The following is a 24,750-nucleotide window of genomic DNA, read 5'->3' on the forward strand; positions in this document are numbered from 1 at the left end:
TGGTTTGTAGCTCGCTAAGATAACCAAAGTAAAAGACAGTTAGATAGGCCTGCACTGTAAGCAGAGTAAAAAACTAACTTCATCATTAGCCATGTGGAATGCAGATGTGGCTTAATTTTGTGTGAGGAAACAGAAGCTGGAAGGTTGCCTACTTTGAAAGTGGAAGAATTGAGAGTAGTCCTCCACAAAATCTTGTGCCAAAGAAAGAAACAAGCAGATTAGCTTGGAAATACCGAAAAAGTAACCAGAACAAGGAACTGAGGCATCCACAGTCAAGGGATAGTAGATGAAAGTTTTACCTTCGAGAATAGCTGGAGCCGAGGAGAATTCTCCAGAAAACCTTGGCAAACTTATGGGTGGTCCCTACAGAAGTAAATCACTAAGACATTCTATAAGAGAATTCATGAGGGAAGAAAGAAGAAGTGAACCTGAGTGCATAAAATATGTAGTTATAAACCATACCGTTAAGTTAACATGCTTTTTTTAAAGTTTTTTATATATAATAAAGTTTGCTTTGTTTCAAAAACAAGTGAAATCTTGTGGTGTAGATCTATTGGTTAAAATTAAGTTTTCGGATTTCTATTTAAATGTTAATGGTCTTTAATGGGATTGTAACAACACAATATTTTAAGTTACACCATTTTGACCTGAACATTATCTGCTTTAATCAAAAGATGTGAACGCAATTTGGCTTTCTGCTCAACAATTCTAACATCAATCTATTGGAAGCAGAGTGGAACAGCGAAAAACATGTCTTTCATTTTTGCAGTCACTCTGGATGTTTAAAAGCAGATCATTGTTACCGTTTTGCTATAGTTTCAACTTAATCCATATTCACTGACTAAAATTGCTTTGAAGAAATAATTGTCATGTATTTTATGTTTTGTTTAAGGGCTCATTTTCACTTAGAGACAACAACAGTTTAAAATAGCGAGTGAAGAGCCGGGATTTTTACAGTTTAAAACTGCAAGGGGAGAGCCAGGATTTTCACAGTTTAAAACAGCAAGGGAGCTGGGATTTTTACAGTTTAAAACATAGAGAAGAGAGCTGGGATTTTCACAGTTTAAAACAGCAAGGGAGCTGGGATTTTTACAGTTTAAAACATCGAGAGGAGAGCCGGGATTTTCACAGTTTAAAACAGCAAGGGAGCTGGGATTTTTACAGCTTAAAACATCAAGAGGAGAGCAAGAATTTTCATAGTTTGAAACAGCAAGGGGAGAGCCAGGATTTTCATAGTTTGAAACAGCGAGAGGAGAACCAGAATTTTCAGTTTAAAACAGTGAGGGGAGAACCAGAATTTTCAGTTTAAAACAGCGAGAGGAGAACCAGAATTTTCAGTTTAAAACAGCGAGAGGAGAACCAGAATTTTCAGTTTAAAACAGCGAGAGGAGAACCAGAATTTTCAGTTTAAAACAGCGAGAGGAGAACCGGAATTTTCAGTTTAAAACAGCAAGAGGAGAACCGGAATTTTCAGTTTAAAACAGCAAGAGGAGAGCCAGGAGCACACGGAGAGCAGACCTACATGAGAAGGGCAGTGGCGGCAGAGAGCCCCTTCAAAAAGTTTCTACCTGTCAGAGACAAAGTGTGATGTCACAGAAAAACAGGTAGGTGATTGGTGGGTATCTCTTCCCTGTCTCTTTTGATTGACCAAATGGTTTAAATCAGAAGACGTTATTATAGCAGCAGAGTACAGTTAAGAAACTCACTTTTAAAATATTTAACATCCAACTTAATTAATTAAATAGAAATGGCTGGGCAGGCGATGTGTTGCAGCTCTACATGTGGGAGCTGATGGACGCCAGTACGATCCATGGTGACCACATCTGCAGCAAGTGTTGGCTGTTCAAGGAACTTCATCTCAGAGCTGATGAGCTGGAGTCTGACCTGCGGACACTACGGCACATCAAGGAGGGGGAGAGTTACCTGAGACACTGTTTCAGGAGGCAGTTAACCCCTTAGATTAATTACATCAAATTTGGTCCGTGGTCAAGGACAGGAGCGTGTGACTGCAAGTGAGGCAGGTATGGGAATCCAGAATTTAGTTCTGGTGGAGCCTCAGGCAGCGTCCTTGTCCAGTAGGTACAAGGTTCTTGCTCCTGGTGTGGACGAGGGCACAGACTGCAGGGAGGGTGAGCGAACTCACCACAGCACCATGGTGCAGAGCGTCATTCAGGTGTGGGGGGGAGAGAGAAGAGAGAGAGATAAAGAGAAATGTAGTAGTAATAGGGGATAGCATAGTTAGGGGAATAGATACTGGTCTCTGCAGCAAAGACAGATAGTCCTGAAGGCTGTGTTATCTACTTGGTGCCAAGGTTAAGGACATCTCTTCTGGGCTGAAGAGGAACTTGGAATGGGAGGAAAGATCCAGTTGTCAGGGTCCACGTAGGTACCGACATAGGTAGGACAAGGAAAGAGATTCTTCTGAAGGACTACAAGCAGCTCGGGGCTAAATTAAAAAGCAAAACCACAAAAGGTAATAATCTCCAGATTACTACCTGAGCCACGTGTAAATTGGCCTAGGTTAAATAAGATTAGAGAAGTAAATGCGTGGCTCAAAGACTGGTGTGAAAGAAATAGGTTCTGATTCATGGGGCACTGGAACCAGTACTGGTTCCAGGAGAGAGCTGTTCCATTTGTACAGGCTTCGTTTGAACCATGCCGGGACCAGTGTCCTGGCGAATCGTATCACTAGGGTTATAGTTTAAAGCCCTGTCTAATTAGTGGGGGGGTTCAATTGAAGGGAAGTTTAGAAAATCAAAAATAAACGAGAGAGCAGAGGTGCAGGGCAGTGAAGAGGTGAACGATAATCAAAGTACGACAGAGGCAGAAAACATAAGCAGAAGAGTGCAGCAGAAATTAGAACCAGAATGAGTAATAAAGGTAAAAAGTCAAAGCTTAAGGCTCTTTATCTGAATGCATGCAGCACTTGTAACAAGATAGGAGAGTTGACAGCACAAATAGAAATAAATGGATATGACTTGATAGCTATTACAGAGACGTGGTTGCAGGGTGACCAAGACTGGGAACTCAATATTCAAGGGTATTCGATGTTCCGGAAAAATAGGCAAAAAGAAAAAGGGGGTGGGGTAGCTTTGTTAATAAAGGTAGGTATCAGTGTAGTGACAAGTAGTGATATAGGTGCAATAGATCGTGATGTGGAATCAGTTTGGGTGGGAGTAAGGAATAGCAAGGGGAAGAAGTCACAGGTGGGAGTCATCTATAGGCTCCAGAAGAGTTGCCTCACTATAGGACAAAGTACAAATGGGGAAATAACGGAAGCATGTAAGAAGGGCACTACATTTGTCATGGATGATTTTAATCTGCATATTGACTGGACAAATCAGACTGGCAGGGGTAACATGGAAGACAAATTTGTAGAGTGCATCAGAGATTGTTTCTTAGAGCAATACATTGCAGAACCTACACAGGAACAGGCTATTTTAGATCTAGTAGTATGTAATGAGGTAGGATTAATAAGAGATCTCATAGTCAAGGATCCTCTAGGGGGTAGCGATCACAACATGGTAGAATTTCAAATTCAGTTTGAGGGTGAGCAACTCGGATCTCAAACTAGTGTCCTCAATTTAAATAAGGGTAATTACAGAGGTATGAAGAAAGAGTTGTCTAAAACTGGCTGGGAAAATAGACTAAGGGGAAGGTCAGTGGATGAGCAGTAGCAGACATTTAAGCAGATATTTCATAACGCTCAGCAAAAATTTATCCCGATCAAAAAGAAGGACTCGATGAGAAGGATAAACCACCTGTGGTTAACAAAGAAGGTCAAGAAGGGCATCCAATCAAAAACTAAGGCATACAAAGCAGCGAAAACTAGTGGTAGGCCAGAGGATTGGGAATTTTTTTTTAAGGAACCAGCAGTAGATGACTAAAAAGCTAATAAAGAGGGAGAAAGTTGATTATGAAAGTAAATTGGCAAGAAATATAAAAACAAACAGCAAGAGTTTCTACAGGTATATAAAAAGAGAGTAGCTAACGTTAGCATGGGACCCTTGGAGGATGCAACTGGAGAATTAATAACAGGGAACAGGAAAATGGCAGATAATTTAAGCCAATATTTTGCATCGGTCTTCATGGCAGAGGGCACTATAAACATTCCAAAGATATCAGATAAGCAAGTAGCTAATGGGAGGAATGATCTTGTAACAGTTTCTATCACGAGGGACAAAGTATTTGCGAAACTAATGGGACTAAAGGCAGACAAGTCGCCATGACCTAATGGCCTGCATCCAAGGGTTTTAAAGGAAGTGGCTGCAGAGATAGTGTAGTGGAGGCATTGGTCAAAATATTCCAGAACTCACTGGATTCCAGGACGGTCCCAGCAGATTGGAAAACCACTAACGTGACACCCCTGTTCAAGGGAGGGAGGGAGATAAAAAGCAAGAAACTATAGGCCAGTCAGCCTACCATCTGTTGTTGGAAAAATGCTAGAGTCCATTATTAAGGAAGAAAGAGCATGACATTTAGAAAAGCTTAATGCAATCAAACAGAGTCAACATGGTTTTGGTAAAGGGAAATCATGTTTGACAAATTTGCTAGAGTTCTTTGAGGCTATATCAAGCAGAATTTATAAAGGGGTACCGGTAGATGTAGTGTATTTGGATTTTCAGAAGGCATTTGATAAAGGTGCCACATAAAAGGCTATTGCACAAGATAAGAGCTCTCAGTATTGGGGATAATGCATTATAGCATGGATTGAGGACTGGTTAACACACAGAAGACAGAGTTGGGATTAATGGGTCTTTTTCAGGTTGGAAAGACGTAACTAGTGAAGTGCCACAAGAATCAGTCCTAGGGCCTCAATTATTTACTATCTGTATTAATGACTTGGAGGAGAGGACAGAGTGTAATGTATCCAAATTTGCTGATGATGGAAAAATAGGTGGGAGAGCATGTTGTGATGAGGACATAAGGGATCTGCAAGGGGATATAGACAAGTTGAGTAAGTGGGCAAAAACTTGGCAGATGGAGTTTAATGTAGGCAAGTGTGAGGTCTTGCACTTTGGTAGGAAGAATCAAAAGGCAGACAATTTAAATGGAGAGACTCCAAATAAAGTGCAGCACAGAGGGATCTGGGTGTTCTTGTGCATGAAACACAATGTTAGCATGCAAGTGCAGCAAGTAATTAAGACAACAAATGGAATTTTGGCCTGTATTGCTAGGGGGTTGGAGTTTAAAAATAGGGAAGTCTTGTTACAACAGTACAGAGTGTTGGTGAGGCTGCACCTGGAGTACTGTGTGCAGCTTTGGTCCCCGTATTTAAGAAAGGGTATACTGGCATTGGTGGCAATTCAAAAGAGATTCACTAGGCTGATTCCTGGGATGAAGGGGTTGACTTATCAAGAACGGCTAAACGGGTTAGGCTGTTATTCATTAGAGTCTAGAAGAATGAGAGGTGATCTTATTGAAACATACAAGATTCTGAGGGGGCTTGATAGGGTAGATGTTGAGAAGATGTTTCCCCCAGTGGGGGAATCTCAAACTAGGGGACATAGTTACAGAATAAGGGGACACTCATTTAGAACTGAGATGCGAAGGAATTTCTTCTCTCAGACGGTAGTGAATGTCTGGAATTCTCTATTTTAGAGAGTTGTGGAGGCTAGATCACTGAAAGTATTTAAAGAGGAGGTAGATAGATTTTTTAAGTATCAGGGAGTCGAGGGCTATGAGGAGCTGGCACGAAAGAGGAGTTGAGGCCTGGGGAAGATCAGCCATTATCTTATTGAATGGAGGGGCAGGCTTGAGGGACCAAATGGCCTACTCCTGCTCCTATTTCCGATGTTCTTATAAGCTACTGTAGTTATCAATTAGGAACAAGAGCTGCTCTGGATTACGTGACCAAAAGAAACCATATTATTGGCTGGGATTCATATCCTTTCTACTTTATGCAATATCTGAAATTGACTAATGGGGTATCTAGCTTTCTCCCTAATGTTGTGTCCAATGGTAGTAAAGTGAAAACATTTGAAAAATCAAGGCAAACAAACTGAAGACACCTTCTGTACTTTTTGAGCAGCAGTTTCTCCAAGTAGCTTATGTTGTATTCCTTAAACTGAATTTCAATTGGCGTTTTTGGACTTTGCAGGTTGTCTTGAACATGTGATGTCCCTGTAGAAACTGACCAGGATTATGCAAATTAGTCATTAGACTTGAGGAAAAGTTTACTTCTAAAATACAATATGAGTGGCCCCAATGGCTTGGTGAGTTTGCGCAGCAAGTAACTGAACCATACAGCCCATGAAGGTTATAGCTTTTAGCCTGTTTATGGAGTGTGACAAGATTGCCTGTAATGTGGTAGAGGCACCAGAAGAGATCTCAGTGCCCCTTAATTAAGGAAGAACTAAAATCAACTAGAATCCCGACTCTGATTGCTATTGAGCAATAGTGGATAAGGCAAGATTGAGTTCAGGTGCAAATCCCTCTGCAATCATTCAGCCTGATAAAACTTAACATCAAGATCACTTGGATGAGATAAAGGGCCAGGAGGAACAGGAGTCAGACTGCAAGCAAGCTGCATATAGAATTAGCATCTGTGGCACTGGTTGAACGCAGATGAAGCCCAAGGCCCAATTTCACTCAAGTCTCAGTTCAAAACACTGCAATTTCACCAATTAACAACATCACCTGAGCCCAGTTGTGCTGCCTTTTTTAAAATAAGTCAATTTCAATGAACTAACTTTCATAGGTCAAGTTTATAATGATAACTTTACTTTTTTTTAAAAAGGCAGTGATTAGGATCAAATCACTTAATCATGACTTATTCTACAGTGATAATGAATTACATTATTGAAGGAAAATTACCCAGTAAATTGTGAATGATCATAAATAACTGGTTGATTTGCACTGTTCTGTCAGTAGCTTCATGAAAACAGCATCTCTCCCTTAACTTCTGATTTTCAAAAAGTTTCTGCATTTGCACATAATCATTACCCATTAAACTTGCCACAATGGCAAATCTAATAATTAATTCTATCAGTACCCAACTAATAATGTGATAATTGTTAATCACTACCAATTAATCTCTTACCCAGAAATGAACAATTATAATTGTGGAGTTCAAAACTGGACAGAACCACTATCAAAACGTTGTTAATTTGTTAAATTTGTTCATTTGGTATACTGAGAGTGTATAAATGTAGAATTTAATTTCTTTAGGTTATGAATTGTTGTTCGAGATTTCATAAATGCCAAATTTTACACCTTACTTTTCCTTTATTTTCTTTTTGACAATTTTTCTTTCCCTTTTTTCTTTTTGTATTTGATTTGGCTGTAATTCATCCTCCTTCTTAGTCCTTCCTGTTTCTTTCTCAATTGTTAAATCTTTCTGGTTAAGGAGATTCCCTGTTGGTAACCTTGTCATGCCATTATCAGCTCACACTGCCAGCAAGAAACATTTTTGAGCTGAAGGGTACAGGAGGAAGTCGAACTATCATGATGCTTGTTCAAGCAAATACTCAGTCATTATATTTGTTCTTTGCAGCTCTATTAAAATTTGAAGACAAGATTGTATACGAATTCCAAATTCTTGAGATTTTCAGCATGATTAATGGAAGTGGGAGTAATTGAATTACTCAGTCAAAGAACTAGCACAAGCACAATAGGCTGAATGAGTGTGTTCTGTGCTGAATCATTCCATGATGTTTAAAATCTGTTATCTTAAATTATTAAAAATGATCAAACAAGTTTGCACTATTTTAATTTCTAGTAGTGAATGCTGCTAAATCTAAATAGAGGGCAAAAACACATTTTTTCTTACTTTTATATAGCTTAGACAACACGTCAATGTACATGACAGCTGACAGCTTCCAAATACCACCGGCAGCTCAGAGAAGTACTGTGCAGCTTTAATCATGCAACATTTCCTTAATCCCTGCTCATGGGCATTTCACGATAACATCTGTCACTTCAAGGACGAAAGCATGCTTCTGCGATATGGATTATTTCAAATTATTGGTCTTTTATAAAGAATGATTAATGCCAGGTTCCATATAGGGACATTCTAAAATATCAACAAATTACTGACACATCACTGTAAAAGAAGCAAGGATTCCATCTTGCTACAATTTCAATATTTTGTATCTGTCATTATATTGACAGATTTAAGCCAATACCTAAAAATCTTCGTTTATGCATCACTGACTCAATAACTTACAAGAGTTTCTATGGCTTAGTTTGGTTTTTCAAATCTGGTGCTCAGTTTTAAATTTAGAACGTAATGGTTTTACATAAAATGATTAAATTTTAGAATGAAAAGGATTGAACAGCTTTACTGTGGCCATTTAAATGTAGTAAATATGTTGCTCTGTCCTCGCAGTTCCTGCTGCAAAGGATAGCTTGTTTTGCAATTAATTAATTAAGACAAAAAAAAATCCCTGGCTTCCTGTGATCATGAGTAAAGCAAATCACAGAAGGTCCCACTAAAACCATATTTAGTACAGTTCAGAAACAAGGAGAGGTAGATGATCTATTTTAAATCAACAGTCTACAGTATATGTCCTAAAAATAAAGCTGTTGCCCAGAAAGAAAAAGTTTAGGGCTGCGGATGAACAACTTAACTGCCTACAGTTGTGAACAGAGTCAGCAAGATATTGTCACTGATCCTTAACTAACCCATTTCCTGGGTTCTACTTTGTGTAGGGGAGAAGCATGGAGAAGCAACACACAGACACGATTATGTAAAGGAAGCTTGGAGACATGGGGCAAAATTTTCTCCCCGTTTGGGGGGGTGGGGGGAGAGAAGTGCAGGAGCGGGCGGCCCTCTGATCAGCTCCCTGGTTCGGGGCACGCTGCCATTTTTCGTGGGCAGGCCAATGTCCAGCATGATGTCCTCACGGAAGTGTTGTGTGCTCCCTGTGAGGACAGGGGAGGGGGGAGTGGCAAATGTGGAAGTGCGCTCCTTCACGCGTGCACACGAAGGAGCGCTCTGATCTCCCTGAGACTAAGTGCTGCCTCAGGGAGATCGGTTCCCAAAGGGAAAAAATTAATCTTTGGAAAATTTCATTAACCATCCATGTCCCTTCATGTGACAATGTCACATAAGTTGGGGCATGGTCATAGCTTTAAGTGAAAGTTAATCTTAAGTTTTTAATTCAGTCATGAAACCTCATCCCACCCGTGGAAGAGGTTTCATGCTTTTTCAGGTGGCCGCCAGCATGTTGACAAGTCAGCAGGCGCACAGCTGACTTGGCTGCGCCCCCGCCGAACTGAAAATGCAAATGATGCGGGATGACATCAGGAGTTCTGCCCATGTCATTCCGTGTCGGCGAGCGGACCCCGCCCCTGCACGCTGACGGGAAAATTCTTGCCATGAAGCAGAAAGAATAAGAATAGGAAACCCCTTATTAACTCCATATTATTCATAACATTGTGAAAAATAAACTCCTTCGGAGTATGGAACTACTCATATTTTACTCAGTAAAGGTAAAACACAATGAAGTAATAAACCACAACAAGGATTACCATGTATACTTGCACTGGTAAGTAAATGCTTAAAACATTTATACATTTAAGTTTTGTTTTTATTCAAAATTTTAAAGTGATCAGATTATGAATGATTAATAAATATGAATTTTTATGTTGTTGGTTTCCACTTTATTCCATTGAAACAGTCTTTAATGGATTTCATGGGCCTAATCAAGCGTGCATGTCAACCCTTCGTAAACATTACCCATGTAAAATTCGACCCCATGGTTTTTGGCCTAAAAGATTGACCTCAAAATTTGGACTTTTACATGAGTATATACAGTAATTAGTGTCCACAATCTTGTAATTATTCTATGTTGCTTTTACATAGGATTACATACAACAGCACAGAAACAGGCCATTTGGCCCTCCACTCAAGCTCGACATGTTGAGCTCCCGCATCTTTGGGGATGGAGATATTTTTGGAGCCTCCTCCGGTTAATCGTTTAATTGATTACATAATTCACAACTGGATGTGGCGGACTTGCAGAGCTTTGATCTGATCCATGGATTGTGGAATTGTTTTATCTGTCATATGCTGCTTCTGATGTTTAGCATATATGTATTTCTGTGTTATAACTTCACCAGATTAACACCTCATTCTTAGATGTGCCTGGTGCTGTTCCTGGCATTTTTGCTCTCTACATCCTAGGCTTTATGACAGGGAGCATCTCTGATTTTGCAATGTTTACATCTACTGACATTCAGGGTCTGAGGTGCTTGTGTGTCAGAGGCAATATCCACATTTTCACCAGAGTCATCTTGAAAAAAGGTGACAAACGGCCTAAAAAACAAACAGTTCCCTTGCACGAGATTTGTCAAGTTGCTGGGCCAGCCTTTCTTGCACATCACGAGAATGGATACTCAAAGGCCCTCTCTGTCTACTTTGGAATCTTGGTGCAAGACCCAAGTGGTGCTGGCCTCCTGAGTCGGGCAAATGGCAGAAAACACACTTACACGTGTACCTACATTTATGGGAGGTGGGTGGGAGGAAATGTGGTGAACTAGATTGTGGAGCATATTTCCAGCGCCATTTATCCTAGATCTACTGAAAAACAGATGGGACACATCTGGAGACTGAGAGGGGGAGAGTGATATGATGGACTGTATGTTGGAGATGGAAATGTGACAGTACATGAAAGAGATATTGAAAGAACTGAAAAGGTTAGAGAAAGACAACACAGAAACTAAGAAGGGTGTTAGCTGCAATTTATAGAGCATGAATACAAATCTTTTGGCAGTGGTTTACTATGGTTCCCAATTTCATTCAAAATGCCATTTTCATTTCCATATTTCAGGTATCATGACATTGTTCAAACTTGACAGTTTTTTCACTTTTTAATAATTTATACAAAATAATATTTAAGTTACTAAATCATATTTTAAGGTGTTTTTCCTTAAATTGTTTGAGTTTTCAAAATGGAAGTGCCACAATCATTTCTACCTGAAAACATTTTGGGAAACTGCTCTGCTTCATTAGGTTTTCTCTCTCTCCATTCATTTAGAGCTTCTTGGAAAGACTTTGATGCCTGTTCCTCATCAAAGTCGCCATTTAATAATGAACTACTGTTCAAATCTTCCGCACTGCTGCTTTGCACACATACAGCGGATTCATCATCCTCTTGTTCCATGTTAAGAACCTATAGCATACAGGAAATTATAAAATGTTATCAAGTTTTGATACTTATTCCAAATCCTCCAACATGAAAGTTGCTTTCATGTATTAATGCAGCAGACCATGCACTGCTGTAGCAAACTTACACAATTTAGAAAATAGATAGATAACTTAGACATTATTAAACCTTTGTCAGATTAAATTTCCTACTGTTAAGTAGAGGATGAAACAAGGTCCACCAAGAGGAAAATGACTTGGGCTTACAGCATTTCATAGTTATGTAAATTCCCAACTGATCTATCCATTTGACTTCCTTTTTGTATGTACTGTTTTCTTTATGTAGGGTGGTTAAAATCCTCTAAGTTATATTATATGGAAGGATTTGGACAATTCAGGTCAAATGGATAGAATGTGCATCATCTTCACAATGGATCTTTTTTAATTAATGGCCCATGGCTGCACAATTGTAAGCAGTATCATTGACTGAACGTAGCTGGCAATCAGGGAGTTTATCTCCACTCTGCCTGCATTCACAACATCTCCTTTGGAGTGAGCCTCTCCTCGGGGACTTCAAACTTCTGGATCATCTGTATATTTACATTTCTCTGGTTGTGAAGCATATGGAATATGGCAATGATCTTGCTCATGTTGCCTGATCTCTACAACAACGCTCCTTAATTGGTTAGGATATTCAGAGATATTGCTTCAGCATGCATGCAGTATGCTGAACAGCAATGCTGGTGGAGCCATATTGCATTGCACTGTCACTCTACTGCTATATGGCATTTCTGGATTGGAATCATGAAGCCAGAGCTTCAAAGCGCAGTAGAGGTGGACTGCTGCAGGATATAAGAATAATATCAACACCCAAGAAATGACCAATAATATGCAGAATTATATATGAAATCCACTCGATCAGAAGTAGCTCCATGATATAGTATTCTGGAATTATATTTCTGTACTAACTGTAGTTATTAAAATACCTGCGGTTCTCAAGTGGAGCACTCATGGCTTCATAGGTTCCACCAAAGACACCCTGCACCAGAGGAAACTTTGAGAGGCAGAAGTTGCTCTGTGCCCTCTCAAGCTGCTGGAACCTTTCCATTTGGAAAATTATGAGGGTGTTGCCAAGAACAAACATGGCATCTTTCATTGAACTTTAAGCCTATCTAAAACTGACTGGCTGATGTCTCCTACAATAACCTTGAAGGACTCTATGGCATAAAGATTAAGGCTACCACTAATTCACAGCTACAAATAGTCCTGGACGTTGTCTGAAAATTAGCTTTCAGAAGGTGGCAAAGCCTAAGCTGCCCATTCAACAAAATGAAAGCTTCATAAAGTGTAAATGATGTCCAATACAGCTATACAAAAATGCTCAGGCAAAATAAATCATTCTGAAATTTCCACTGACACAATCAGAAGGCTAGTTTTAAGAGAAGTTCCAAAAGTAGGCTAAACAAATTTACCATAATTTGAAAAATCTGGTATGGACTTATTAGTATGTTTTAATATTTAAATGAATGGTTGGGCTGTTCTATAGTGAGGCCCACTTTTGGGCAGGCAAACAGTAACAAAATAACTAGTGTGAGAAGTTGAAGGTCAATCTTTCTGACTCATGTGCATGACTGCACCAGATGCAGAAGTGCAGTGTGGATGATCCATCTCAGCCTTTCCTAAGCACCCCAACATCACAGATGTCAGTCTTCAGCCAATCTGATTCACTCCAAGTGATATAAGAAATGGCTGAAGGCACTAGATACTGCAAAGGTTATGGACCCTGACAACATTCAGGCAGTAGTACTGAAGACTTGTACTCCAGAGCTAGCCCCACCCCTAGCCAAGCTGTTCCAGTACAGCTACAACACTGGCATCTAACTGTCAATGTGGAAAGTTATCCAGGTATGTCCTGTACACAAAAAGCAGGACAAATCCAACCTAGCCAATTACTGCCACATCAGTCTACTTTTGATCATCAGTAAAGTGATGGAAGGTGTCATCATCAGTGCTATCAAGTGGCACTTACTCAGCAATAACCTGTTCACTAATGCTTAGTTTGGGTTCAGCCAGAGTCCTGACCTCACTACAGCCTTGGTCCAATCACAGACAGAAGAACTGAACTCCTGAGGTGAGGTGAGAGTGACTGCCCGTGACAACAAGGCAGCATTTGACGGAGTGTGGCATCAAGGAGTCCCAGCAAAACTGGGGTCATTAAGAATTAAGGGGAAAAATCTCCACTGGTTGGAGTCAAACCTAGCACAAAGGAAGATGGTTACGGTTGTTGGAGGTCAATCATCTCAGCTCCAGGAGATCACTGCAGCAGTTCCTCAGGGTAGTGTCCTACACCCAATCATCTTCAGCTGCTTCATCAATGACTTTCTCTCCTTCATAAGGTCACAAGTGGAAATTTTCACTGATGATTGCACATTGTTTAGCATCATTTGTGACCCCTCAGATACTGAAGCAGTCGTGTCCATATGCAGAAAGACGTGGACAACTTTCAGGCTTGGACTGATAAATGGCATGTAACATTCACGCCACATAAGTGCCAAGCAATGACCATCTCCAACAAGAGAGAATCCAACTATCTCCCCTTGACATTCAATGGCATTACCATCGCTAAATCCCCCACTATCAACATTCTGGGGTTACCATTGACCAGCCATATAAATACTGTGGCCACAAAAGCTGGTCAGAGGCTGGGAATTCTGAGGAAAGTAACTCACCTTCTGACACCCGAAAGCCTGTCCACCACCTACAAGGCACAAGTCAGGAATGTGATGAAATATTTTCCATTTGCATGAGTACAGCACTAACAACAGTCAAGAAGTTCAACATCATCCAATACAAAGCAACCCACTTGATTAGCACCCTATCTCACCACAACTCATCAAGATTCACTCCCTCCACCGACACACAGTTGCAGCAGTGTGTACCTAAAAGAGGCACTGCAACAACTCATCAAGGCTCCTTCGACAGCACCCTCCAAACCCACGAGCTCTACCACCTAGAAGGGCAATGGCAGCAGATGCACAGGAGCACAACCATCTGCAAGTTCCCCTCCAAGCCACACACCATCTTGACTTGAACTATATTGCCGTTCCTTCACTATTGCTGGGTCAAAAATCTGAAACCCCCTTCCTAACAGCACTGTGGGTGTTCCTACAACACATGGGCTGCAACGGTTCAAGAAAGAGGCTCATCAGCACCTTCTAAGGCAATTAGGGATGGGTGATAAATGCTGGCCTAGCCAACGATGCCCACATCCTGTGAATGAATAAAAAAAATTGCAGAACATCAGAACATTTACCCCTAATTTTCTCTTTTCAGTATTTCTACCTAACTATTTGTAGCCAGAGAATTCACCTGCAATGGCTTCACTTTCCATTACTTGGCCCCCTTCTATTTCTCATCTACACGTTGCCTCTCAGTGACACTGGCTTGGATTTTCGCCTAGTCGGGATGACTTGGGAGCCTTTTAAAAATCCTAGTCCAGGATTCCTGACCCCATTCCCAGGCTGTCTAATTTTCAGGAGTGGCTTTTAAAGGTGCGGGCTGGTTCCTGTCAAAAGCCCAAACCCAGCACTCCTGACCTGGCCAGCTCCATTGTGGAGATAGAAATATCCTAATCCTCCATAATTTTCAGGGAGTTGGGCCAGCTTTTCAAAGAGTCGTGGTTCATGGCCCCTCATAGGCGTCCTGGGCCCTAGGCTGCATGATGGGGCCTTTTAAAAGATAAGTTCAAAAGTTTCTCCTCATGCCCCCTATGCCAAACTATGTCCTTCCACCCAACCCTTAAGGCCCTTGGCACTTACATGCCCATTGGTTCCAAACAGTGTGCAGTGGGCCAATGATCCCTATAGTGATAGCTGGTGTTAAAAAAAGCTTTAATCAAAATAATTCATTCATAACTTTCTACTAAGTTTAAAGAAAAGTAATTTCACTGAGAAGGCAGCATCAATCATCCAGATCCTTTAAGTATCAATAACCACAAACCCTTGAAACCGCTTCAGCTCATGTAAATAAATATTGTGAAATTGACAGTGGAGATCAGAGAGCTTGAGCTGTCAACAAAGCAATGTTTTTCCTGGGGCGCAGGTGTTTCAACAAACGTAATGGAGATCTGTGCTCTCAGCCGAACCTCATTATGTATGGTTGGCTAGGACCCCAAACATCCAGGATCTCTACTGTCACTATGGGGTTCTAAACAGTGTATAGTTGGTCAATGGCATGAAAGTGCCATAGCTGGGCACTGGAGGTATGAGGGGCTATAGGGGTGGGTAGAGGGGCAGAGCTTGGCATAGGGGGCCTGAGAGGCCGTAGGGGGTAGGTGTGGCATGGGGAGCATTTGAAGGATTTGTGGGGGGGGTGGTGCAGTGTGAGGCCTAGAGGGCCCTTGTGTTTTTATCCTAACTGGGAAAAGGTTCCATTTAACTGAGGCGGCCTCTAAACAGCCCGTCTCTGCACCCGGCAGTCCGTGGCTGCCTCCAAACTTCACCACCCAACCCTGGGTCAGCTGGCTCAATTCCAGCCCACACCTGCCCCTCAGCAATGAAAATCCCACCTATGTGGACACTTTCTCCCAGTGGGGGCAGGCTGAGTTGGGAATGTTCCCAGCTCGTGCTAACCACCTCAAGGATGAAAATTCAGGCCATTATCTGAAAACACAGCAACTGTTTCCATACGTATGCTAATGACAACCAGCTCTACTTCACCAGCTCCTCTCTCAATTTCTCCGCTAATTCTAACATGTTAGACATGCTGTACTGAGCAGAAATTTCCTTCAATTAAACATTGAGAAGGTCAAAGCTATTGTGTCTTTGGTTCTCACCATGAACTCCATTACAAACCACCATCCCATTCCTCTCCCTGTTTGAGGTTGAATCAGACTGTTTGCAACATTGGTGTTTTTTTTCATTCTTTCATGGGACGTGAGCATCGCTGGCAAGGCCAGATTTGTTGTTCATCCATAATTGCCCTTGAGTAGGTGGTGGCGAGCACATTCTTGAACCATTGCAGTCCCTGTGTTGTAGATACACCCACAACACTTATGAAGGGAGTTTTGACCCAGAGGCAATGAAGGAACAGCGATATAGTTCCAATAGCAACCTTGGTGTCATATTTGACGAAGGTGAGCTTCCAACTACATATTCACACCATCATTAAGACTGCCTATTTCCATCCCCATGACTTCATCCCTGCCTCAGCTCATGTGCTGTTGAAAACCTTATCCATCCCTTTTTACCTCCAGACTTGACCATTTCAACACACTTCTGACTGGCCTCCCATATTCTATTCTCCATGTGCTCCATAACCTACATTGTATTTCGGTTTAGCAACACCTCGATTTTAAAACTCACTGCACACTGAGCAGAAATTCTTATGAGAATGGGAGAGAAGTCAGTAGCAGTGTTTTAATGGGTGGGGAGAAGGGAAAAGGCAGGAGCACACTTTGTGCAGAGGAAATTTGAAGGCAGGATTGGTGCTGTAAGGGACTAATAAACCAGAGGCAGCACTCAGAGGGAGGGAAAAAACTGAAAGAGGGAGATGGGGAAAAAAAAATTACTTTGAGGTTTTAGGAAAGCAATCTCGGTAGGGTTTTAAGAGTTTTAAAATCCACCCATTTTCAAATCCACCCATAGCCTCACAACCCTCCAATAGTTCTACACGCCTTTAATTCTAGCCACTTGAGAAATCCCAATTTTAATCACTCCACCAATGTCTTCAGCTGCCAAAGCCTTAAGCTATGGAATATCCTCCCTAAATCTCTCCATCTCTCTACCTCTTTTTCCTCTTTTGAGACGATCCTTAAGACCTACCTCTTTGACCAAGCTTTTGATCATTTGTCCTAATATCTCCTGATGTGGCTTGGTGTCAAATTTAATTTTATATTGCACCAATGAAGCACCTTGTGATGTCTATTATGTTAAAATGCTATATAAATACAACTTGTTCCTGCTGTATTATCAACAATTACTAAGAGAACTTCAAGGGCTAGTCCAACAAACTATACATACATGGGGTATAAAGCTTTAACATATTATGTTGTACTCATCGTTCATGTCAATCATGTAGAGTACAAGATTCAATTTATATTCTGGCATGATTCATCTGGATCTTAATCAAAGTCATATAAATGTCAAAAACAATTTTGAGTCATTAGCAACTTATTCTCCAAGTGTGAGATAATTCAAACAATATATTGATATTGTTATAGCAAATTTGATTCAAAGTCTTTGAAGTGTTTTTTTAAATTATGCAAACCCTCCTCACAGATGTCATTAGAAACCACAATAAGATCTTCAATTCTCCAGCTAACTTGTGGGGGGTGGTGGTAAATCAATTCCTGCTATATCAAATGCTTAAAATTTTAAACAAATACTTACCAACTGTGCATGTTTGATACAGACAATTAGCAAAGAAAAGCATGGATGTTGGTAAAAACAGCACATATGGAGGCCCTTCCCCCAAACTCCTACCTCCTCTTGCTTGGTTATTGATGCCGCTGCACACTGAGCAGAAATTCTTATGAGAAAGGGAGAGAAGTCAGTAGCAGTGCTTTAATGGGTGGGGAGAAGGGAAAAGGCAGGAGCACACTTATGCCGAGGAAATTTGAAGGCAGGATTGGTGCTGTAAGGGACTAATAAACCAGAAGCAGCACTCTGAGAAAGGGAGGGAAAAAGGTTTTAGGAAAGCAGTCTCAGTCTCTGTTGGTGAAATCAGTATTTAATCCCAGAATCTGCTGCACAGATCTGGCATTCACTAGAAATAGGTGGTCACGTGTTCAACTGCCTAGGATTAAAGCTCTGGAACTCCCTCTGTCACTCTCTCTCCTCCTTTAAATCAATCTTTAGTCAAGCTTTTGGGCATGTATCCAAATATCTCTTCACGTGGCTTCACGATAAGGTTCCTGTAAAGTACCCTGGGACATTACAATACATTCAATGTGCTATTAAATCCAAGTTGCTGATGTTGGGTGGGCAAATATTCAATTTATGCTACTTTAGTATAGAGAAGGAAGTGAATGCCACAAAACAATAGGGGACACTCACTATGAGGGGTCAGGAAAGAGAAACAAAGTTATAAAAGAGAAGCCAGAATGTAGAAAAGAGAGTGAGAGAGGGGGAGAAGTGGTGGTGAGATGCGATACAGTGAATCTAACTTGGTCTGGTTGTGGAAACGAAGTGCAATTGTTGAAGAAGCTTTTGCGGAAGTCAGATATGGTAGTTTTGGAGGGTATATAAATTGCTTCTGTGATTATGTGGGGGGGACGAGGGATGTGAGAAAGGGTGACCTTTTAAGGTATAAAGGCTTGGTCTCGACTTTCTATTGACAACCTAAAGCTTTACTTATATCTTTTAAAAAATCAAGACCTGTACAATATAAGTGTTTAAAATTAATATGAATGCACCCATCTGAAGTAAAACATCGACATTTTCCTAGAGAGCATGTCTCCCTTCAGCGGTTAGAATTTATAAACGTGCTGCCTTAAACGCCAACTGAAATTAGATTATAGTTATAAGATTGAGTTAAAATACTCTATTACAGAAAATGGATTAAAACATTTCTCAGCAAAAGATGCTGCTACTGGGCAACAGAAGTTTTAAAATATAAAGTAAGATCACTAATTCCCAAATGTCAGAGTTATTTTCAAGAAAATTGCACAAAGTCCCTTCTTAAATGAAACTTTTGCAATGCCCATGCAAATTCTAAAACACTGGAAAATAAACCAAATAAATTGTCAAAAATTAAAATTGCTGGAGGCTAATTGTTCTTCCCCTCCCAACCCACACTCCCACAGAAAATAAATCTTGGGACTTTTCACCCTTGGGCTGGTATCACCCTTCAGATATTTACATTTCCATTTCCTTCAAAACAATATAAAGGAATATTGCTTTTGCAAACAGTTCAAATTATAAGACAATGTCCCACTGCACTTTCATTGTAAGTCTTAGGTTCAGTTTTCTGGTTTGACATGTATCTTGTTGGTAATTTGTACCAATTACTAAATCTGATGCTTACTATATAAATCTGGGTTCTAATTAACAGAAATGCAAATATGCACCAAATTAAATTGTGGCCCTTTCACGGCTAAAATTTTAATTTCAAACAATAACTTACCTCAGCATGTTGTTTGCCCCTTTGAGATGAAGCTTTTCTCACTGAAAGCTGTTTCTTCAGAAACTGCTGAGTATTAACAGGTGGGTCATCAGGTTCAATTTGTTTTTTAAATTGGCTGACTAAATGCAATGAATTGCTCGATGTATGTTCCTCAGCCTGAAAATATTATAAAAATGGATGACATTGTTAAATAGAAATTTATTTATTTTTAAAAAGAGGCAGTTTAATAAGGGCCATGTTAGATTATCATTCCCGCCTAGATTTTTAAGTCATTTATTATTCAGTTATTCCTCATAAATATTCCAACAGCTCTCCAAAGAACATTTGTAAACATGGTAGAACAAAATGACCCAAAACCAGTGCAACACAATAGATCTTGTGACTGAAAATCTCTACATGAAGTTAATGTTGCTCTTTGCAACAAAAGATAACTTGGAGCGGTACAAGATAAATAACTATACTGCACCCTTCACCGTTTGCTTCATTCCATGTGCTCCAGGCAAGATTAACAAAACATCATTGAAGGTAAACATATTTTGAGCTTCATTATCAAGGAAGGGAAAGATAAATTGAAAAGAAAATTTAGGCTTATTGTGTGTAAAATTATTCACCAGATAAAATATTTTGGTCACAAAACAGACGTCCAAGAAAATTGAAGTAATGATTATTTTGTTGATCTACCCAATCAATTATCATTACCACAGTGGCCTCTTTCTGCCTTTCGAAAAGAATATATGATGCTTTCTGTTATTATTATACTGTCATATATAGAGTACAAAATGATACAGGGCATAAACATGCCAATGATGTTCTTCTCCATATGAGCTACCTATGCACTTTCAAACTCTGCTGCATTTCCTTCCCTCTCCAAAAGGAAAGGAACATAAGATTTAGGGGTAGGCCATTTGGTCCTTCTTGCCTGCCCTGCCATTCAATAAGAGCTTGGCTGATCTGATTGTGGTCTCAAGTCTACTTTGCTGCCTGTCCCCATAACCCTTCACTCTTGTCTACAGGAACAAAAGCAGTAATATAGTTACTCTCGACTTAACTGTTTTTACTTTCCCATTGCGAAATGAACAGAATTCCTTAGGTACAGAATTCCTTACAGTAGAAATTCTAATCCCCTTTAGTACCACAAGGTGGCACTGACCATTTTCTGCACCATTATTTTGGTACTGTACCTGAATTCCAATGGCATGGTTATGGCCTTTTTGGAGCATTCGCTTGAAAACAAGCAAAAAAGTTGAATCTTGGGCTACATACATTATCTTGGCCCAGTGGTAAAAAGTAATGGTCTTTGGCATTGAAATTGCATTTTCAATGGAGTTAATGGGCTGAATTTTCACATGGGTGCAGAGGTATATTTTGGTGTGCGAATATTCACACTTTGTTTTTCTTGGAGGAAATCAGATTTTCCTCTGCATTCTCAACCCCGTGTTATTTTCCTCTGGCCTTTCTGCAGGTAGGCAATGCCTAGTGTGCAAAACGCACACCTGCCCCTGCTGAGGTCAGGTTCCCCATTTTTAAGGGGGACAAAAATCAGATTTCCTCCTACACACCATTTTCATCTGGTGGTGTGGGGTTTTCAAATTCCATTAAAAGCATGCCAGGTTTAAGAGTGTGTAAAGACAATGGAAAGTCTGCTGAGCTGTCAGGGACATTCTGAAAGTTAAGTGTTTTCTGACACCTTCAAATGTCACTATTAGGTGCTGTATTGCAATGTCGATGTGTTTTAATGCAGTGATTCATCATAGGGGTCCATCCTGCAGAAGTAAACTGACACTTGTGTATTTGTTCACATGCATGACAATGCTTTTCCAATAGAGAATGCACCATAATGCAGTGAAAAATATTACAAAATGTTCAGTCAGCCTGTGCCATCATCTTTTCTACTATCATTTAAATGGCTCTGGCTGATAAAAAAAACCTGGTTTTGACACCACCTGTTCCCTTACATTGATTGACAGGCACTCTGCTTTGAAATTGAAATGAGGACCTGCTGTTCCTTCCTTCCCAGAGAGGAGTCCATTGTTTGGACAGCTGTGGCCATTCATTATCAATGCTTGGCTGAGTTTCAAGGGCTAATGGGTTTCAGCACAGGAGGTGTTCCATTCATGAGAATGAATGACAGTTTCAACAAGTTATAATAACAGATTGTCCCTTTGATGCAGTTTAAGTTTCTAGGATTACAAATATTACAAGGTCCCCCCCTTCGCCCCCCCCAAGGCAGAATGCATTTTTTCTCAGGATCAGTGATATGGAGGTTTTTACTAGATGGTTAGAGGTTTATTTCTTTCCTAAGATATGTAAAATATTTTCCATTGATATTACATAGAATCTGAAGATTGTACATAGTGCAAAGTGTGGGTGACTGGAGGATAAATGGGGAGGCATAGAAGTGGCATGGATGATCTGAGGGGTATGGAGGATACTTGGGGGTGTGGAGGTAGCATGGATGATCTGCTGGGGCATGAGGGTAGAGGTGGTGAGCAGTGAGGTTTAGGGGGCCTTTAAACATTGTGGGAGCTGGAATACCATGTTTCATAATGGAGGTTGGCATTCTACCTGGCCTGCCTCCGCACTAAAGCGCCTCACACATTCCAGAGTGGCTCGCAAACTGCTCTGCAAACCCAACCCCTGTGTGAAAAGACAAAAAAGTGGCAAGTGAGGTCACACATGGGTTGGGTGTGCAGTTTGAGAGCCACGAACTGCGCAGGTGAGGTTTCCCCAAGCCCAGAGGAAGATTCAGCCCAATTAGTTAAGCTATTCTATTTGCAGTCAGTGCATAACTAAAACACTGAGTGAAACACAGAGCAAGAGAATAATTTAAGAATAGTAAATTAATTTCATTGCTTTCTCTAATGTTCACCAATACTGCTATAATAAAATAGCTGTTAGCATGAAAAATAAAATATTAAGTTGCATACCAACAAATTATACCCTGCAGTAAAATAGTTTGTTGCATCTGCATTATAAATCACTGCTGCAAGATTTAAATTTGTATGTGTATAACAGTTGCTGCATTTTAATTAGATACAACATACACAGAGCACACAACTATTAGTAGCCATATGCAGACTTAAATACTCTCTCTTGATTTGAAAATACATGATGCTTCCACTTGCACCTGAAACGGATAGCGGTTTCTTCCTCAACACTTAATATATGACTTTCATGCATAAAGTAAAAAAAACTCATACATATTATTACAGCCACAATAAAATGTACCCACAGTTTATGCTGGAATAGGGGTTTCTATTTATGGCACAAGTGAGTGGGGAATAATACGAACAGTCGTAGTATAAAAGAAAAACACGAAATTTCATCTGTAATTAACATCTCAGAAATCTCTACAGGTGAGAACTGATTAGAGCACAAGTCTGAGGTCACCTATACTAGAATAAAATCCACATAAATATTCTCTATAATCATTAATAGATTAAATACATTTTAAATTAATTCCCTCTAGTAACTCTTATGATCCACTGCCAGTACTTCAAGTATATGAAAACTTCACACACAATTCTGTCCTCCCAATTGGCCAAATGCTATCTGACTTCACCTAAATATTTTAACTGCATACCCAACTGTTTTAACTGTAATTAATCTGCAAAAGGAATTTGGTGCTTGTGTTATAATGTTTCTGATGTGTCATTCCTCTGGTAAGAGTACACAAAATTTAACACGTTTGGGAGCACTTATCATTCTTTAAAAAGTAAAGTTTGTTGGACTATTACTCCTACTTCGGTAAAACTCAAAAGGGTGGCCCTCACCTATCTCCCACTAGCCACAGCTCAAAATCACCCTAAAGATTCCAACCACAAAACAGACCAAAAACACTGCCTAAATCACTAATGGCCCTCATGTCCACCAGGTCCTTACCAAGGCTGTATGTCTTCCATCCCTTCAAGCCCTATACCCACCATATAGCCATCCACAGTTTCCTTTCCTAGCACCAAAATAAAAATCATGTGCCCCTCAGAGGCCCATTCACGGTCACCCACTCACTAATTGACACACAAAAGTATTATAAAAACAACATAAAAACAAGAAAGAAAGAAAAAGCGATACAAGAAGAATTGAACAAAGCAAAACAGGAACACAAAAATGTAGCAACAGAAAAACCTAGATACAACAACCTATAGGAACATCGGACATAGAATCAGGAGTATGCCATTTAGCCCCTCAAGCCTACTCCACCATCAATTAGATCAGGGCTGATTTTCTACCTCAACACCATTTTCTCACACTATCCCCATATCCCTTGATGCCTTTAGTATCCAGAAACCTATTGATCTCTGTCTTGAATATACTCAATGACTGAGACTCCACAGCCTGCATGGGTACAGAATTCCAAAGATTCACCACCGTCCAAGTGAAGAAATTCTTCCTCATCTCAGTCCTAAATGGCCTACCTCTTATTTTGAAGCTGTGTCCTCTGGTCCTAGACCTCCAGCCAGGAGAAACATCTTTCTTGCATCTACCTTGTCAAGCTGTATAAGAATTCTGAACATTTCAGTGAGATCACCTCTCATTCTTCTAAACTCTAGAGAATACAGGTCCAGTCTCCTCAATCTCTTCTCATAGGGTAATCCTGCCATCCCAGGAATCAGTCAGGTGAACCTGCGTTGCACTCCCTCTATGGCAAGTATAGCCTTCTTTAGGTAAGCAGGCCAAAACTGTATACAATACTCCAAGAGCAGTCTCTCCAAGGTTCTATATAATTGCAGCGAAAACTTCTTTACCCCTATACTCAAGTCGTCTTGCAAAACTGCTTGCTGCACCTGTGTGCTAGCTTTCAATGACTCATGGGGTAGAATTCTCCCTCCGTCGGGGGGGGGGGGAGGAAGTTGAAGAGCGGGCATGCGGAGGCGTGCCTCCGATCGGTGCCCCCAATCAGTTGCGCGCTGCCATTTTACATGGGTGGGCTAATTAAGGTCCACCCAGAGTGACGTCCGCATGGAAGCGCTATGCGCTCCATGTGTGGAGGGGGGGGAAATCCCTAAACCCGAGAGTGCGGCTTTCGTACATGCACACGAAAGAGCACACTCATCTCCCTGAGGCAAAGTGCTGCCTCAGGGAGATCGGCTGTACAATAAAAAAAATATTAAAAATAGAAAAAAAAAATTCCTTGACATGTCCCCTCGTGTGACACTGTCACAAGGTGGGACATGTCCATAACTTTTAAAACCACTTTAATTAAATTTTTAAAAACCTACATGAAACCTCATCCCGCCCGTGGATGAGGTTTCATGCTTTTTCTAATGCCCGCCAGGGCTCCCAGCCTGCCTGCCAACCTCAAGGTTGGACGGGCAGGTCCATTAATTACTTTAATGACTATCAAGGGCCTCAATTGGCCATTAACAGGTTGGCGGGTGCACAGCTGATTTAGCTGAGCCTCCGCCTACCTGAAAATTTAAATGGAGTGCAGTGACGTCGGGAGTTCTGCCCAACGTCACTGCGCGTCATTTTACGCATCGGAAAGCGGGCCCTGTCCCCCGCTCACCGATGGGAAAATCCTGGCTATGAACAAGGAC

The 24,750-nt window shown here is 40.7% G+C and overlaps 1 protein-coding gene across 1 annotated transcript in view; it reads right to left on the bottom strand.

The window, feature by feature from the left end:
• zbbx (zinc finger, B-box domain containing) overlaps nt 1–24,750 on the bottom strand; it is a 145,048-nt gene that overhangs the window by 84,520 nt on the left and 35,778 nt on the right. Inside the window, exons 8-10 of the mRNA XM_078564540.1 lie at nt 19,214–19,369; nt 10,922–11,117; nt 6,012–6,132 (exon numbers count right to left, since the gene is read on the bottom strand). Coding sequence (XP_078420666.1) covers nt 6,012–6,132; nt 10,922–11,117; nt 19,214–19,369 — 473 coding nt within the window. The remainder of the gene's footprint in view (nt 1–6,011; nt 6,133–10,921; nt 11,118–19,213; nt 19,370–24,750) is intronic.

This window comes from Cetorhinus maximus, chromosome 19 (genome assembly GCF_964194155.1).
Source record: "Cetorhinus maximus chromosome 19, sCetMax3.hap1.1, whole genome shotgun sequence".
NCBI lineage: Eukaryota > Metazoa > Chordata > Chondrichthyes > Lamniformes > Cetorhinidae > Cetorhinus > Cetorhinus maximus.